The sequence below is a fragment of the Camelina sativa genome, chromosome 11 (genome assembly GCF_030686135.1).
Source record: "Camelina sativa cultivar CO46 ecotype springtype chromosome 11, ASM3068613v1".
Classification (NCBI taxonomy): domain Eukaryota; kingdom Viridiplantae; phylum Streptophyta; class Magnoliopsida; order Brassicales; family Brassicaceae; genus Camelina; species Camelina sativa.
The window spans coordinates 48,126,602-48,143,543 of record NC_141890.1 but is presented as its reverse complement, the minus strand read 5'-3'; the positions used below and the strand labels follow the sequence as shown (position 1 = coordinate 48,143,543).

General features: G+C 34.1%; 3 protein-coding genes and 2 pseudogenes across 7 annotated transcripts; 3 read left to right on the top strand and 2 right to left on the bottom strand.

Annotated features, from left to right (window-relative positions):
- The first annotated feature begins 195 nt into the window (after positions 1 to 195).
- Positions 196 to 2,130, top strand: LOC104726719 (cytochrome P450 89A2 pseudogene; annotated as a pseudogene). Its single transcript, XR_015571433.1, has one exon. The product of XR_015571433.1 is annotated as a cytochrome P450 89A2 pseudogene (transcript).
- On the top strand, positions 2,100 to 3,853 carry LOC147935566 (putative cytochrome c oxidase subunit 5C-3 pseudogene; annotated as a pseudogene). Its single transcript, XR_015571435.1, has 2 exons — positions 2,100 to 2,229; positions 3,238 to 3,853. The product of XR_015571435.1 is annotated as a putative cytochrome c oxidase subunit 5C-3 pseudogene (transcript).
- On the bottom strand, positions 3,729 to 6,284 carry LOC104726717 (flavin-containing monooxygenase FMO GS-OX-like 8). Of its 2 annotated transcripts, XM_010445645.2 has the most exons (7): positions 5,657 to 6,284; positions 5,485 to 5,555; positions 5,224 to 5,382; positions 5,052 to 5,134; positions 4,441 to 4,576; positions 4,169 to 4,342; positions 3,729 to 4,075 (listed from the first exon to the last, which is right to left on the bottom strand). In XM_010445645.2, exons 1-7 carry the CDS (start codon positions 6,276 to 6,278, stop codon positions 3,890 to 3,892), a joined length of 1,431 nt encoding a protein of 476 aa, XP_010443947.2. In that variant the 5' UTR covers positions 6,279 to 6,284; the 3' UTR covers positions 3,729 to 3,889. The 2 variants fall into 2 exon arrangements, 1 of the variants encoding a protein (XP_010443947.2); XR_015571434.1 differs by lacking the exon at positions 5,052 to 5,134.
- A 1,285-nt stretch (positions 6,285 to 7,569) lies between these two features.
- On the bottom strand, positions 7,570 to 11,173 carry LOC104726716 (flavin-containing monooxygenase FMO GS-OX-like 8). Of its 2 annotated transcripts, none has more exons than XR_015570556.1 (7): positions 10,425 to 11,075; positions 10,247 to 10,317; positions 9,985 to 10,143; positions 9,565 to 9,647; positions 8,262 to 8,397; positions 7,990 to 8,180; positions 7,570 to 7,903 (listed from the first exon to the last, which is right to left on the bottom strand). XR_015570556.1 is itself a non-coding variant. In XM_010445644.3 (7 exons), exons 1-7 carry the CDS (start codon positions 10,993 to 10,995, stop codon positions 7,718 to 7,720), a joined length of 1,380 nt encoding a protein of 459 aa, XP_010443946.1. In that variant the 5' UTR covers positions 10,996 to 11,173; the 3' UTR covers positions 7,570 to 7,717. The 2 variants fall into 2 exon arrangements, 1 of the variants encoding a protein (XP_010443946.1); XM_010445644.3 differs by having other exon boundaries at positions 7,990 to 8,163; positions 10,425 to 11,173.
- Positions 11,174 to 13,472: 2,299 nt separating this feature from the next.
- Positions 13,473 to 14,910, top strand: LOC104726715 (uncharacterized). The gene is made up of 6 exons (XM_010445643.2): positions 13,473 to 13,527; positions 13,680 to 13,738; positions 13,838 to 14,101; positions 14,216 to 14,366; positions 14,446 to 14,527; positions 14,619 to 14,910. The coding sequence occupies exons 1-6, from the start codon at positions 13,496 to 13,498 to the stop codon at positions 14,817 to 14,819; spliced, it is 789 nt and encodes a 262-aa protein (XP_010443945.1). The 5' UTR covers positions 13,473 to 13,495; the 3' UTR covers positions 14,820 to 14,910.
- Positions 14,911 to 16,942: the final 2,032 nt, after the last annotated feature.

The window sequence follows — 16,942 nt, the reverse complement described above, 5'->3', positions numbered from 1 at the left end:
AACTTTCTCCCCGAGCTAGACGTAGTCCCCAAGAACCATACAAATCGGATATTTATCTTCAATTTATCTAACTTGTTTCTAAATTGATTTATATATCTTCCAATAAGATAGTATACTCCCCAAGTAATTAAAAAAAATAAAATAAAAAGAAATAACAATATATACTTGACCATCACGATAACAAATTGTTACCTGAAAAATTTGCTATAGAAGATGCTGAATTCTATCAGCAGTTACTGAAGGAGACCCTGAACTTATAGAAGATGCTGAATTCTATCAGCAGTTACTGAAGGAGTTCATTGAGACCATCGATCACGATAAAAAATTGTTACCTGAAAAATTTGCTATATATATGATTTCAACAAGAAGAACCCTAAAAGCATAACAAAGAAGAAGAAAAAAAACAAGAAAATGGCGACATGGTTTCTCATAATCTTCGTCTCTCTCACACTCTGCTTCCTTGTCAATCTCTTCCTCCGTCGCACCACCACCAACTCTCTTCCTCTACCACCTAACCCTAACTTCCTCCCAATCCTTGGTCCCTTCCAGTGGCTCCGTAAAGGCTTAGGTGGTTTAAACTCCTATCTCCGTTCCATCCACCACCGTCTCGGTCCCATCATCTCCCTCCGCATCTTCTCCGTCCCTGCAGTCTTCGTCTCTGATCGTTCCTTAACTCACAAGGCACTCGTTTTAAACGGCGCTGTCTTCTCCGATCGTCCACCGGCGCTTCCAACCGGGAAGATCATCACTAGCAACCAACACACCATCGGCTCAGGTACATACGGAGCCACATGGCGTCTTCTCCGTCGTAACCTAACCTCTGAGATTCTTAACCCATCTCGCGTCAAATCCTATTCCAACGCTCGTCGCTCTGTTCTTGAAAACCTCTGTGACCGGATTCGTAATCACGGCGAAGAAGAGAAACCGATCGTCGTCGTTGATCATCTCCGTTACGCAATGTTCTCGCTTCTTGTTCTCATGTGTTTCGGTGATAAGCTTGACGAAGAACAGATCAAACGAGTCGAGTTTGTTCAAAGAAGAGAGCTCCTCACGTTTTCAAGATTCGCCATCCTCAACGTCTTCCCTAGTTTCACCAAACTGTTTCTGAGGAAGAGATGGGAAGAGTTTTATCAGATCAGGAGAGAACACAAGGACGTGTTGCTTCCTCTGATTCGTTCCAGGAGAAAGATGATCGAATATTCTAAAGATTACGTACAGTCGTATGTAGATACTCTGTTTGAGCTTCAGCTTCCTGAAGAGAAGAGGAAACTAAACGAAGACGAGATCGTTAGCTTATGCTCTGAGTTTCTCAACGCCGGGACTGATACAACAGCGACGACGCTTCAATGGATCATGGCGAATCTTGTGAAAAATCAAGAAATACAAGAGAGATTGTACAAAGAGATCAAAGGCGTACTCGGAGAAGGAGAAGAGAAGGAGATTGAGGAAGAAGAGATGAAGAAGATGCCGTATCTCAAAGCTGTGGTGTTAGAAGGTCTTCGATTACATCCACCAGGACATTTACTGTTACCGCACAGAGTAAGTGAAGACACTGAACTGGGAGGTTACAAAGTGCCAAAGAATGGTACGATCAACTTCAATGTAGCGATGATAGGGAGAGATCCAACGGAGTGGGATGAACCAATGGAGTTTAAACCGGAGAGATTCATCGGAGAAGATGAAGAGGCGGTTCAGGTGGATGTTACAGGAAGCAGAGGGATAAAGATGATGCCATTTGGAGCTGGGAGGAGGATTTGTCCAGGGATTGGATTGGCAATGTTGCATTTGGAGTATGTTGTGGTGAATATGGTGAAGGAGTTTGAGTGGAAACAAGTCGAAGGTGATGAAGTTGACTTGTCTGAGAAATTTGAGTTCACTGTTGTTATGAAGTATCCTCTTAAGGCTCGTGCTGTGCCTAGGGTGAAGAAGACACTTCGTCCTGGTCTCATGGCTTAGAGACACACAGAGCAGACATCATCATCTCTCGAGTTTGTTTTTTTTTATTTCTTCAGTTTTTTAATCTGTAGTTTGTTAAGACGTCGTCCTTTTCAATAAAGGCTGAAAAAGCCATTTGTAGAAACGTTGTCGTTTTTTGCCCAGAAAAAATAAGAGAAACGTTGTCGTTTTTCATGGCTCTCGTTTCTTAAAACCCTAGAGAATTGAGTGTGACGAATCAAAGGCTCAACCAGTTTTCTCAAGATTTTAGATTTGCTTAACACATCTGAACAGGTTTCTCTCTGATTCTTCCTACTGGAATACTCAATTAATCAATTTCATAGAACCATTTCTTTGGATTCCAGTGTATGTTCTCTTGCGTGTTTTGTTCATAGTGACTCTGTTTTTTTTTTTTTTTTTTTTTTTTTTGTTTTGTTTTCATCTGTATCAATGGTTTCTCCTGAAAGAAACGAGTTTTATTAAATGGGTTGAATCCTTTCTTCTCCGTCGTTGCCTTAGATTTCTAATGTTTCTTTCTTTAAAGCTTCCGTTAAGCTCTAGAATTGATGTGCTTTATATGACATTGTGGTGGAGATGATGAATGTTAAAGTAAAAGGTCTGAGCAGGTTCTGAGTGAAGTGTGTGGCTTTTTGGTGTTTAATTTAGTTTCAAGGAGACAAATTTATTAAAACCTAAACGGAGAGGGCCCTTGTCCATGCCTTGAGCTATGGTATTTGTGGCTCCGCAAACTCTCCAACAATGAAGCAGATTCAACACGTGCTGTGTGTGAAATCTGATGGGGTCGATTTTTAAAGGCGTGGGGTTGCTTTCTACTATTGATTGCTGACCTAGAATTCTCCCTATATAGTCTCCTTGTACTTCTTTATCATCAATTTTGCTGCCCTTATAAGTCCTGCATTGATCAAAGATGTCTTTGACTGATCCACATGATAATATCTAAATAGGTCTCTGTCTTGCTTTGTTGATGTTTGAAGCTTTTTTTCATTCTAGGCATAGTTTTTGGTTGATGTTTATGATTCCCTCATTCTTGTACTTGTGAGACTATAGAAGAAGAAGTATTGCAGTTATAGCATTTGCCAATTTTGTGGTAAAGCTGAAGAAAGTATTCCATCTCTTTTAGTGTTTGTTTGATTGAGTATTATTACTCTCTCTGTTCGTTGATACTCTAGTGTCTCTCTTACGGGTGGAATTGATTTGAAGAACTATTATTATGTGTGTATATCCGAAGAATGATGTGCTAAATTTTAATGATGCCTTTGTTGCAATGTTTGGTTGGTTTAGTGAGCAGAGGAGAGTGAGGAAAGAGATGGCTGGGCACAAGATTGCACATGCAACTTTGAAAGGTCCAAGTGTTGTGAAGGAGTTAGTAATCGGTCTCGCACTACGGCTAGCGGCTGGTGGGCTATGGAAAATGCATCACTGGAACGAGCAGAGGAAAACAAGAGCCTTCTTTGATTTGGCATCGGTTAAGAACACAACCTTCTGCGAGGAAAGCGACAACAGTACTACGATTTTCTTCAGAACCTAAGCAGTTTTACAGGAAACAAAGCCTCTCATGATCTACAGAAGATGAGAAGGCTAATCGAAGCTTCTGAAACGAATGATGCTCACTCCAGTTTGATGGAAAATATGGTAATCAATTGGGGAACCATAAGAAAACGAAGAAGAGGCATCAGAAGTCCGGCTGATTTTACCAGAACCTCCATACCGTTTTTGCTTTCAGGTTCTTGAGGAATTAGTTACAGAGATCATATCACACCACATAGGAGAGATATACTGAAAAAACTCACTAAATCAGTGAAACGTTTTTGGGTTTAGCTTTTACAAAGTTCATCAAAAAAGCAGATGAATTTAAAACTAAATGGTATACTGAAAAAAGTTGAGATTTTTATTGCTTTATTATTCACTGCACAGAAGAAAAAAGGTAAGATTTTTAAGGAGGAGAGAGTTGAGTAAAATAAGGGTCTTGAAGAGTTTCTTGAAGAAGATCATCGTCGTCCCAAGAATCACGAAAAGTTTCCAGATTTTCTATGGAATTCAATATAGCATTTAGACATAACGTCTTTCTCCATTCCTCTAGATGTGGGAATCCAATGTAATCCGCGTATGTATCGTTATACTGCAAACATCCAGAGCAGAGTCTTATCATCATCAGATGAAAAGGATGGAACTTTGAAATTAGAGACTAAATAAAAAAGGGGAAATTTTGTACGTTGAAATCAGCGAGGTCGTGAGTGTAGCGTTTAGGGATTCCGGCGGCTTCTTTGGAGCGGTAGAATTCAGAGACTGATTGCATCATTTGATCGCAGGAAGGAAGAGATGTTTTGCCGGACAAAAGCTTTGCGATCCAAATCGCTTGTGATTCGAAGAATGGGAATCCTATCAACTGCAAAATATTAAACCTTTTTTTCAGTTAAGCGAGTGTTGTGTTAACCGAAGATACGATAATAATAATGATTAGTAACGTATAAACCAAAAGTAGACCTTCCAAGGGATGCCGACAAAGGAGAGAGAAGGGGACAAATAGGGAGAGAAAGTATGTTCGAAGAGTGGACCAACTCTATTATCATCAACTTCTACTCTTCCTTTGCTCTCAAGAAACGGAAACTTGTAATCATACCTACACGTATTTTGTGCCCACATTTTTTAGTCTCTCTTCTTTAGTTAGTAAAAAATAAAATTTCCAGACTGTAACAATAACAAGAAACGTTTATATCTATGTGAATTTATTCATGTAGAGTCTGGTCCACAATTCTGACAATTTGTAACTATTCAGTATTCACATGTATTTAGAGAAAATTCAAAATTCTAAGCAATAGAAGTGGGACGACTATGTCGGCCCCCAAGAAGTAGGGGATATGAACAATGATCTTATCGCTGAGAGTATTTTGACAAGATTTGTATTCCACTCATTTGAGTCAAGCATTCTTAACTAGTATATTATATGAAAGGGCTAACTAATCATACACTGGTGTTTTTCACCTCTTTAAAGGAAGTTCGAGTCACTTGACATATAAGGAGATGACCACTTGAGCAAATTGGCTATAGTAAGGTATATTAATCTTCTATACTATTGCATATAAACATTAAATTACCCGATACAGTATAAAATGGTGTCGGCTACAATACAAGACCTATCTTCGAAGATGACCCGTCCATCTTCCTCTAAAGATTCAATCTTACAACCATTTGAAAGTAATCAAATTAATCTATTTTCTATGATATATATACCAGTATATATGTGATGATGTGACAATGAGTGTGTACCTGAAGATGAAGATGAAAATTTTGATGTTTTGAAATGACTTTAGACAAGCCAGGAGGAATGTCAAGTGATTTGGCACTTAGATGAACTTCCTTTGCCACTTTCACTAGCTCTATTGATATGTCTTGTCCACTTATTGAACATCCAACGACCACCACAACCTACCATATATATATCATTATCATGCATGCACGCTAGCATACATCATGAATGATCATCAAGTTTATAATTAACTAATTGCTACAAATAATATAATTAATCACCTCATCACGAAAAGGATCAGGCATTCTATAGATATGGCTATGAAGTTGCTTCCTCTTCCACAAATCCATTCCTATAAAACACCAAGATCATGAGAAACACAATACCGTTTATAATTGCTTATGATTTTCTAGGATAAGTCTCCAAATAGTTTTATATATAAACCAGTATTACCTTTGATGGAAGGCAGTCTAGGATAGGAGTAATGGCCAGATGCAACAACAACAGCATCAAACACTTCTTCCATAACTTCACCACTCTTCTTCTCTACACTCTTCACCATCCATCTCTTCATACGATCATCATCGGTATCATCATTCACCATCCCCACAAAATCAACCCTAACATTAAACCTAATCATCTCTTTTAACCCAAACACTTGACAAAAATCCTTAAGATACAAAAGCTCCTCATGCCCCGGGAATCTCCTCGCGTCTCTTCCTTCCTTCGCGTTGAACGGGAAATCAGAGAAGCCCATCACCTCTCTCGGAGAGGCCAACCTCAAGGATGAGTAAACACTGCTATGTACTTTTAGGGCTTTGGTTTTCCCCAGTGCTTCTTCTTCTTCCACGTTTGGTTGGTATAACCACTGACCTCCGACGTCGTCGTTTTGCTCCATTACAACCACTTCGTGTCCTTCTTCCTTTAGCTCTCGCGCAGACACTAACCCTGATGGTCCTGCTCCTATCACACATACCCTCTTTGATTGACTCTTAACTGGTTCTGTTATCACTAACACCATTTTTGTTGGTGGATGGAGATGAAATGATTTTAATTTGTTCTCGTGCGGTCTCATGGTCACGGGTCATGCTTTATATAGGTTTTTTTTTTCTTTTTTTGGGGTCTACTTTTTTGTTTGCTTTTTTTTTATTTTTATTTTTTTATATTATTAAATATTGCATTCGAAATAAAGGTACATCAACGCAAAGGGCAAATCTTTGAAAATAATCTAAAAGATTATAGTTCCTAAAAGATACGGACGTGGAACAGGAACTATATACATCAACGCAAAGGGCAAATCTTTGAAAATAATCTTTTTTTTTTTGGGGCAAATGAAAAGAATCTAATCACAGTACTTTTTGAAGTGAATGAATCTAAATCTAAATAATAATAATTCAAAGAAAGAGACGATACGTAATTGACAGAAAACACGTGGCAAGTGGTACAATCAAAATAATGTAACAAAGGTCATTTTTTTTAGTACTTCTTTGTCAACAGACACAAATTGGTTGGTTGTTCATAAAATGTCATTTCCAAGCTAAATGTTTTTGGTTGTTATTTGTAAGAAAGCTTTTCTATTATTTAACATATTTTCTTACATCATTATTGATTAATCATAGATTTTTTCTTTACAATTGTTCAAATTTATAGATAGCTTTTTAACTATGATCACATGTTGAAAATGTATTCATTTTTGCTGGCTTTTGCTCATCTTTTTTTTCCCAGAATAAATGATGATCAAAAAGCGTGAATATAGAAATTCAATAGTCTTTAATTTGTCTAAATTCCTTTTAAGGAATCAGAATAGTTGAATGAATTTATTAAAAAAAGTTGAATGCATTTTCATTTCATAAATTGATTGGATACATATAGGACCCAAATTGATCAATCATAATCTCTGACTGACCAATGTCAAGAAAAGCAAAAAATCTCTCGGCTGACCAACCTAACGTCAATAGTAGATACAACAACTTCAATATATATATATTTTTTTTGTGTAGGTGCAGTTGAGTGTGTGTGTTTTTAACATAGGAATAGTGCAAGAACACAAATTAAAGATCAATACGACGAGTTTCCGAAGCCTACGGGCACTTTTACATTAACAAATACCTTATCGGATCTAAAGAAAACAGGAAGGCTAACTTGAATTAAGCTTATGAATGATGCTCATTAAACTGATAAGACCCCACATTGGTAGAGATAGAGGAAGAGTGGTAATAGATAAGTGCTCATAGACCTTACGAGGCTATTATCTCATATGCACCTCTATCGTAATTACTCCAACTTGATGGAGAAACATGACAATAGATTGGGAAAAATATATATGCTCATTCCCTTTTTCATATTCTTGAGGAATCAATAATATATGTTTTAAATTTGAAGAAGAATAAAATTGAGTTTTTACTCTGTAACAAAGTCTGGTTACAAAGAACTCTCACACCACATAAGAATAATATTCTAATTTCCACACACAAAAAAAGGTTAAAAACTTGTTTCAAACAGATTGAAAAACTTTTAAGGAGTATAGAATTGAGAAAAATAAGGGTCTTGAAGAGTTTCTTGAAGGAACTCATCGTCGTCCCAAGAATCGCGATAAGTCTCCAAATTTTCTATGGAATTCAATATAGCTGATTTGCATAGTTTCCTTCGCCATTCTTCCAAGTGCGGAAATCCAATGTAATCCGCGTACTTATCGCTATACTGGTAAAATAATTCAAATAACACATAAAACATATATCTAGTATGGACGAATAACTTAAAGAAAAGAACAACTATAAAATTTGTACATTAAAATCGGCGAGGTCGTGAGTGTAGCGTTTAGGGATTCCGGCGGCTTCTTTGGAGCGGTAGAATTCAGAGACTGATTGCATCATTTGATCGCAGGAAGGAAGAGATGCTTTGCCGGACAAAAGCTTTGCAATCCATTTTGCTTGTGATTCGAAGAACGGGAACCCTATCAACTGCAAAATATCAAACTCTTTCCAATTAGTGTTGAGTTAGCCGAAGATATATGATAACAATATGATTAGTACGCAACTACGTATAAACCAAATTATACCTTCCGAGGGATGCCGACAAAGGAGAGAGAAGGGGACAGAGAAGGAGAGAAAGTATGTTCGAATAGTGGACCAACTCTATTATCATCAATTCCTACTCTTCCTTTGCTCTCAAGAAATGGAAACTTGTAATCATACCTACACGTATTTGTGCCCACATTTTTAGCCTTTCTTGCATACAAGTGTTTATATATACGTCATATATATCTATATATATATATATATATAGAATTGAGTGCAGATCTAGGTTGCATGGAAACGGATACACGGAAACAAAACATTTTGGAAACGGGAAACGGTTTTTTTCAAAAATTAGGAAATGGAAACGTTTTGGAAACGTATGTACATATTTATATATATATATATATATATATATATATATATATATAATAAAACACCAAACATAAAAACCATATCAAAAAGCTTCAAACAATAAAACTTCAAATATAAATATTAAATAGTTGAATTAAAACACTAATAATATTATATCTTTATATCTATAATGAAGTTTTATATTTTAAAAATATTTATTTATTAAGTTTCAAATTAAAAAAGAAGTTTCCGTCGTGTTTCCAAAATGGAAATGGAGTTTCCATCGTGTTTCCAAACAAAAATTTCTAGGAATCGTGTTTTTGTGTCTTGTTTCCGAGTTTTCACGAGTTTCTGTTTCCGAAACGTTTTCGAAACGGAAAACGGACCTCGAAAAGAGTTTCTATGCAACATCGGTGCGGATGAACAAATAGTTTAAAAAAAAAGAAGAAGTTTATTCTAATTTCTGTATTAATCATATTTTTGTTTTTTGTTTTCGTCACCTAGCCTGACCACGTACGTTTTTCACGAACTGTTACACATTTCAATTTTAGGGTAGTTACATATGAGGACCTACTTAGATGAGGACATGAGTACATGACCTTTTGGCCAAATCAACTCTAATTATACTCCAGACTATTGAAAAAATAAAACTGTCACGAAGGTTGACAAAAAAGATCATAGTCTTTATAGGTTAATCCGTTGATGCAAAGGTATTTATTTATTGAATTAGTATCATACGATATTAATCGAAAATATTTGTTCTGACCCAAAAAAAAAAATCAAAAATATATGTAAGGCTTTTTTAATCAACCACATTATATATATTTACACATATATATACATATATATATATATATATCATCAGTACAAGGAACGTACGTATAGCACCACTTTATATAAAATTAGTCCATACATTTTTTTCGTCAATAATATTTTTTTTTCTTATATAAATTCGCTTAACAAACAAAACTTTATAAAAAAATATCAACTTACCCGGTACAGTACAAAATGGTGTCGGCTACAATACATGACCCATCTTCGAAAATGACCCGTCCATCTTCCTCTAGAGACTTAATCTACGACCATTTGAAACAAATAAAGCGATCAAAACAATTAAAATAACTACTATACACTAATTTATTTTAGAATCTCAATATATAATTCTATGTAATGAATGAATTAATGAATGTATCTAATAGTATGTGATAGACTAGCGCCGGGAGTCATATATATAGTCTAGTACTAAGTCCCATATTTGACTTCCTGGACATCAGGGTTCGACCCTGTTGTTATCCATGTGAATTTAAAGGGGTCTCTAAAATAGGACTCGTGGAAAATTCTATACAGAGCAATAATAAGAATATTTCCATATATCTATTCTATCATTGTAAATATTTGATCATGAGACTTTACTTGAGGATGAAGATAGAGATTTTGATGTTTTGAAATGACTTTAGACAAGCCAGGAGGAATGTCAAGTGATTTGGCACTTAGATGAACTTCCTTTGCCACTTCCACGAGTTCAATTGATATGTCTTGTCCACTTACTGAGCACCCAACTACCACCACGACCTACCATCATCATCAATATATCATCACCATGCATGCATGATGCATCATAGGGCATGCATCATCATTCCAATAATACATCAAGCTTCTTTAATTACTTAATTACCTCACCACGAAAAGGATCAGGTACCCTGTAAACATGGCTATGAAGTTGCTTCCTTTTCCACAAATCCATTCCTAGAAACACCAAAACCAAGGCCAGTAACAAGAATAAATTTCCACTATGAAAACTAGCTAATTTAATTTTGATTATAAAAGATAAATTGCATCAAACATTTATATACCTTTGATGGAAGGCAATCTAGGATAAGAATAATGGCCAGATGCAACAACAACAGCATCAAACACTTCTTCCATAACCTCATCACTCTTCTTCTCTACACTCTTCACCATCCATCCCTTCATACGATCATCATCGGTATCATCATTCACCATCCCCACAAAATCAACCCTAACATTAAACCTAATCATCTCTCTTAACCCAAACACTTGACAAAAATCCTTGAGATACAAGCAAAGTTCCTCATGTCCCGGGAATCTCCTCGTGTCTCTTCCTTTTTTTGCGTTGAACGGAAAATCAGAGAACCCGATTACCTCTCTTGGTGTAGCCAACCTCAAGGATGAGTAAACGCTGCTATGCACTTTTAAGGTTTTGTTTTTTCCTAATGGATCTTCATCTTCCACGTTTGGTTGGTATAGCCATTGACCTCCTACGTCATGGTTTTGCTCCATCACCACCACTTTATGTCCTTCTTTCTTTAGTTCTCTCGCCGACACTAACCCTGATGGTCCTGCTCCTATCACACATACCGTCTTTGATTGACTCTTAACAGGCTCTGATGTCGCTAACACCATTTTTGGTGGTGGTCGGAGATAAAATGCTTTCGATTTGATTAGTAGGTTGATTTGTTTCTTGGCTCATGGCTTATTCTTTATATAGGTGATATTTTTTTTTGTTGGTCAATTTATATAAGTTATTTATTTGGACTATTATTGCATTGCAAAATAAGGTAACAAAACTGTACCTGGTGACAATTTTTTAATATATTTAATTTTGTATGTGGATGATCACTTTATGAAAAGCTTGTATTTTATTATTTTTGTTATTTAGTGATTCGCATAAAGGTAGAAATATTTATCAATACAAATTAATGGGGAAAAATCATCATATTGCTTTGTGAAACGAATACTAATAATTTTTAAAGGGACAAGGTAGATAAGAAACACGAGGAAAATGTTATAATCAAATTGATGAATTCAAGGTCATGATATTTTCCTGTTCTTCAATAAATAGTATAATTAAATTATACATATTATAATTATTATTTTTCATCCGATCTTAATGCAGTGGCAGAAGGTAAGTTCAATTGTAGAAGGCAACATCACACGAGGGATCGAATCAGGCTTTCTACGAAAAAAAAAAAGAAATATGTTTCTTACAGTTATCTATTAATCATCATTTGTTACCGTTGAAGTAATTGAAAAATAACTTTTTGTTGAAACAAAACATACAGAAGGAAATACTCCTAATCCATTACAGAAAATATTCATTATTGTAGCTAGTGACAATACAACAAATAAGTAAGCTATCCAGTGGGATGCTTAATCTTTGAGTTATGGAACTTGTTGTTGGGCGCCACCAAAATACGCACTGTTTGAAATATTTATTTAACCCGTTAAAAAACTCATTCCAATAATGATATTTTTACCAAATCATGTCGTACAAGTTACTAAACTTTTCAATTCATAATATTTTTTTTCACCAAAAGTTAAAGAGGAGACAAAGTTAGCTTTTCAACAAATTTCTCTTTTCTTAATTGGAAAATATTATCAAATTATAAAATATATATATACTTTTATGTACAATAGACAAAGTCATGGATCATATACAATGTGATATATAATTTACTTTTCAATTTTATGGAGTATGAAAAGGTTAAAGGAAAGATGATTTGAGAATATTAACGCATTAAGCGCGCGATTACCAACATGAAAAGTCGCTTCAGTATTAGTTTACCTTTCAGTTTAAAATTCTTATTATAAATAAAAATGTTGCCGACGAAATAGTTTATGCATGTGTACTGTGTAGGTTCATATATATATAAATTAGTGGACACCGACCAATGAGAATTCGTTATACGTCACCAAGCTGAATAATTTGCTTATTAGGTCATATCATATATATATATATATATATATATATCTTCATAAAATATATCGAAGTTGTTAACAAGTTCTTACAACTTTTTGAACATTATCTTCTCAATTACACATGTCTTGTTTTTCATAAAAAAGAAAAGAAAAATGACAACATTGTACGAATACGATGGGTTATCTGTCGAGAATGGGACAAAATGATTGACGTGAATATGCATGTTTTTGCGTTAATTAGTCTCTAGAATTACTACTTGGACACAAACAAAAATGTGTTAAATACGGACAACTAATAGCAAAATTATTGGTTGAATGGTCACTGCAATAATAGTATAGTGAGTACGTATAGGATAATCGTAACAAACTCAAATGTATATTAATTATTTAAGTTCTTCTGGCTCTTTGCGAAAAAAGAAAAGAAAAAGCTATTGCGCAGCACAAATCGAAATCAAACCTGTTAATCGGATGCATTTATCTGATATTTAGCAAGAGATTTAAACTTAAATGATATTTTACAGTTTACAAGTTCATCGCAAACTGTGACAACATCTCGGCAAGATCCGGTAATAAGTTCTACAAGAAGTATCCAAGGAGAAGCTTCACGAAGATACTTCTTGGGCCTTTCAGCATCTTGCAAGCCCAGCTAGAAACCCAGCTTTCACCTCATTAGCAATCTCCGGTTTTTTTTTTTTTGATAATCCAATAGCAATCTCCGGTTTAATTTAACCTGAACCAGACTACGATTGAGAGAGTAGTTAGTTAAACTGAAGTCAAACCTTAAACGAAAGTCAACATTAACCATTCTGCTATCACGAAACAGTATTGTAATAAAACCATTTTATTAGTGCATAAATACTATATATTGTATGGTGATAATAAAAAGAAACGTTCTAGTATAATTATTTGGAAGATGTATATGATAATAACAGCTACAATTTTTTAGTACTAAAAGAAACCGTTGGTTTTATATGTAGTTATAATTATGTGACTAAATATGTACATGAAGATTAGCATATAAGAATCACATGTTTTGATACTTGGCATGTTCCTGTACAGTGGAATAAGAATTTGGAGCTTATTTTTTTATTATTGCTTGAATAAAAATTTACCACATTTCCTCCTTCTCGTGGTATTCAAGGTGAATATAAGAACAAACATGTGAAGCCCAACAATATTGGAGTCTCTTAATTGGGAAAATCAAATGGATAATTTGGTTAAGCAAAGAAGACGAAGGTACACACGTCCAATATCTCTCTCTCTTTTTATTTTTCTTAGGATTAATTATGTTACTTTTTTTTATATTAAATTTAACCAAAAAAAAAACAAAAAACATTATATGCCCTAAAATTTTTGTGAAATAATTTATACTTTTTAATCTTTTGTAGGGTCTCAATTTCTGAGAAGAAACAGTCGGATTTTTTAATATCAGAATTGGACATAACCGGTAATTTTAATATCACTTGTTTACCATTTGTTTCAATCTTTTAATATAAAGATTTTGGATGTATAATAAAATTTTGCATTCTTCAATATCAAATTGAAGATTACCCAGCATTAAACTGGCTGAAAAATCAATCATACTGGTATGAGAAAAATGACTACTACAACCAGAAAGAAAGTGAATTCGCAGTTTCTGTTGCGGCTGCTGCATTCGTCATTAGATCAATGGAAGAAATTGATAAACAAGAAGCAAAGAGAAAAAGAGAGGAAATCAAGAAATTACGAACAAAAAAAACTAATCCGGTTGTAACTAATACCGAAGAAAAGAGGTTAAGCAAATCATACACTCAAGAGGTGCAAATTGGAGGTAATTAATACAACTAATTAGCTAGTTTGGTTTAATACTATTTTTGATATCAAATTTACATTGAAACGATATCACACAGTACTATTAAGTTATTGGTAGCTTTTTTTTCTGCAGAGGAGAGTTTCAAAAAAAAATCGTTAGAGTGCCTACCAGAAAACCGTCGGGCAAAAGAGATGGATTCATCCTCTAGAACATCAGTACTTGCTTTAGCGCCAAGTAAAGTAGATTCTTGGGAGAATACTCAAATTAAGAAAATAAGATTAAGGTAATATTTTATTCAGTTATTAATATTCAAAGTATATGTACATCTTATCAATTTTTTAGACAATAAACTCTGTTTGAAGGTATGAGAAAATGAAAGCTGAAATTGTGGGTTGGGAAAATGAAAGAAAATTAGCAGCTAATCTGAGAATGGAGAAAAGAAAGGTTATTCTCTATCAAATGACTAATTAATCAACTTTTTATTGTATTTATTCAAATGATTAATATGCTATTTTATTTACATGTGGTGATAAAGAGTGAATTGGAGAAGAGAAAAGATATAAACAATCAGCACTATAAGTCAAAATTAGCAAGGATTCAACTAATTGCTGATGGTGCCAAGAAACAGCTTGAGGAGAAGAGGAGGAGCAAAGAAGCTCAAGTTCATGAAAAAGTCAAGAAAATGCATCGAACGGGAAAAATTACTACAAATTATTTCTGCCTTCGTTGTTACTAAAAACAAATGATTTCTGTCAATGAATTAATTTATATATGTAGCTATTTATGAAATAAAATTTGAGTAACTCAAATCATAAATAAAAACAAAATACCCATAATTATGAATGTCTTTGGTATATAGCATCACCATGGTAAGGCATGTCCAAGGATAATTTATTTTAGGGATACTATTAACTAAAAATTAAAAAATAATAATAAAGAAAGAAAAAAACTGAAAAAACGTCCCTTGTTTGAGAAACGGAAAAATCGATTCTCTAGACAGTCTGAACATGTGTCGATTTCTAATAAATTAATTTTATTTTTTAGATTTTTTATTTAAATATATAATAATATTAAAAATATAATTAAAATATATTATTTTGAGAAACGAACTAGAGTTAGCTGCCGTTACAGATGGTCTAATATTACTGTTTTCATTCTTATCTCTCGAACTAATTCCTAACATTTGTTTGATAAACTATTCAATAAGAATCAATCAAATATTGATGTGATTGTTGATGTTTACACACATGAAATGTATCATACTAAGACAAGTAAACACTTAAAAGGGACCAAAAAGGATTTTTGATAGATTGATAAACTCTATTAATTAAATTTACTATGTGCTCTCAAAGGAAAATGAGGCATTCTTTGATTCAGCCAACTTTCTCCATTGGTAAGTAGCAGCACTATTCTCTCTTCTTTTTTTGAAAAACTTGCAATATATATATTGTGTCGTTGTACAATTCTCTCTATCAATAGATTTTTGAAGATTTTAATTTTTATATGCGTGTTCTCTCAATCTATGACGTGAAGAGTTAGTTTTACCGATCCAAAAGGATGGATCCCGCGTTCCATGATGGAGATAATGACTGCATATAAATATAACGCATTATTATATCTCATAATTAATTACATCATTTGACGAGATTAGAGCTCACTTAGTTTGACAAAGATTTTAAAGCTATCTCTCTCTCACTTTGTGGATTACTTGTGTGTGTTCTTGACAGACTCAAGACATATAGAATCTTGAAATGAAAGAAACGTAACACATGGATACTTTTGCTGTTTTGCAGGACAGGTTACGAACTTTGCTAAAACCCATAATCTCCACACATTCAAATATAAAAAGAACAATGAATCTAATTCATATAGTACTAGAGACTTTGAACATCAAAAATAAAAATAAAAAAGATTATTATTGAACAGATAAACTCTGAGGAGCGTTAGGATTCGCTGTCAAGAATCTAATGCGAGAACTTGATTGGTTGATGAACTTCACAGATAAACAATATTGGGTCCAAATAACCATCCAATAATATATATCCACGAGTGAGAACTACTACATCAGTTTGAAGCTGTCGGCCGTATAGCTCGAGCGGGTGGGTGAAATCACTTAAGATTCTGATGTGACATCAAATGATTGGGAAATTTCTCATTGCAAAAGGGTGATCTCGTATTTATCCATTTCACTAGACTTTATAATTTTCATATGTATATATTCTTTTTTTTTTTTTTGGACTCAACATCATATATTTCATTCATATCAACTTGTACCACCACCAAGGCTTATAAGCCTCTCAAGTCTCAACTAAGTTGTAGCCAGTCTGATACACAAGTACTTAACCAATGATTGAAAAAAAGTCGAGACAGATCAATCCATTTTTACCTATTTACAAAACTACCTAGACAGCTAGGTATTATTATCAGGTAATTTCTAGACTGATGCACATGAGTTCCTATATTCTAAATTAAATAAGTGAAGCTCCATTTTTCAAAGTATATAAGACTATTTTAAATAACAATAGAAACAAGAATTGCCAAGAAATCAAAAATTGGAAAATATAATCCGACTTAGAAACCGGAAATAGAATCTATTATTATTGAAATATGTGGTCAAAATCCCGAACAAGGCGGATTTGAGATTGTGAGATGGGAATGGACAGAGAAAGAATAGATTAAAATTAAAGAGGCTGAGAAGTGAGAACATATTGATTTATTCCTCGCAACTTGCATCAAATATCTAGTCGATGCATCAACCTCACATCTCACTCTCATTTTTGACATTCGAATACCATACTATAGTTTCAGATTCTAACGTGTTTACTCCAATAAATATGTATCTTGTTTTCTATTTTTAAT

Excerpts from the sequence above, each read along its gene's own strand:
- LOC104726716 (XM_010445644.3), bottom strand. The coding sequence starts at position 10,995 with ATGGTGTTAGCGACATCAGAGCCTGTTAAGAGTCAATCAAAGACGGTA. Across the intron at positions 10,144-10,246 it reads CTGATCCTTTTCGTGGTGAG|GTCGTGGTGGTAGTTGGGTG; the intron begins GTAATTAAGTAA and ends TGATGATGGTAG. Across the intron at positions 8,164-8,261 it reads TTGTCGGCATCCCTCGGAAG|TTGATAGGGTTCCCGTTCTT; the intron begins GTATAATTTGGT and ends GATATTTTGCAG.
- LOC104726715 (XM_010445643.2), top strand. The coding sequence starts at position 13,496 with ATGGATAATTTGGTTAAGCAAAGAAGACGAAG. Across the intron at positions 13,739-13,837 it reads ATCAGAATTGGACATAACCG|ATTACCCAGCATTAAACTGG; the intron begins GTAATTTTAATA and ends ATCAAATTGAAG. Across the intron at positions 14,528-14,618 it reads TGAGAATGGAGAAAAGAAAG|AGTGAATTGGAGAAGAGAAA; the intron begins GTTATTCTCTAT and ends GTGGTGATAAAG.
- LOC104726717 (XM_010445645.2), bottom strand. The coding sequence starts at position 6,278 with ATGAGACCGCACGAGAACAAATTAAAATCATTTCATCTCCATCCACCA. Across the intron at positions 5,383-5,484 it reads CTGATCCTTTTCGTGATGAG|GTTGTGGTGGTCGTTGGATG; the intron begins GTGATTAATTAT and ends TATATATGGTAG. Across the intron at positions 4,076-4,168 it reads ACGACCTCGCTGATTTCAAC|TATAACGATACATACGCGGA; the intron begins GTACAAAATTTC and ends GGATGTTTGCAG.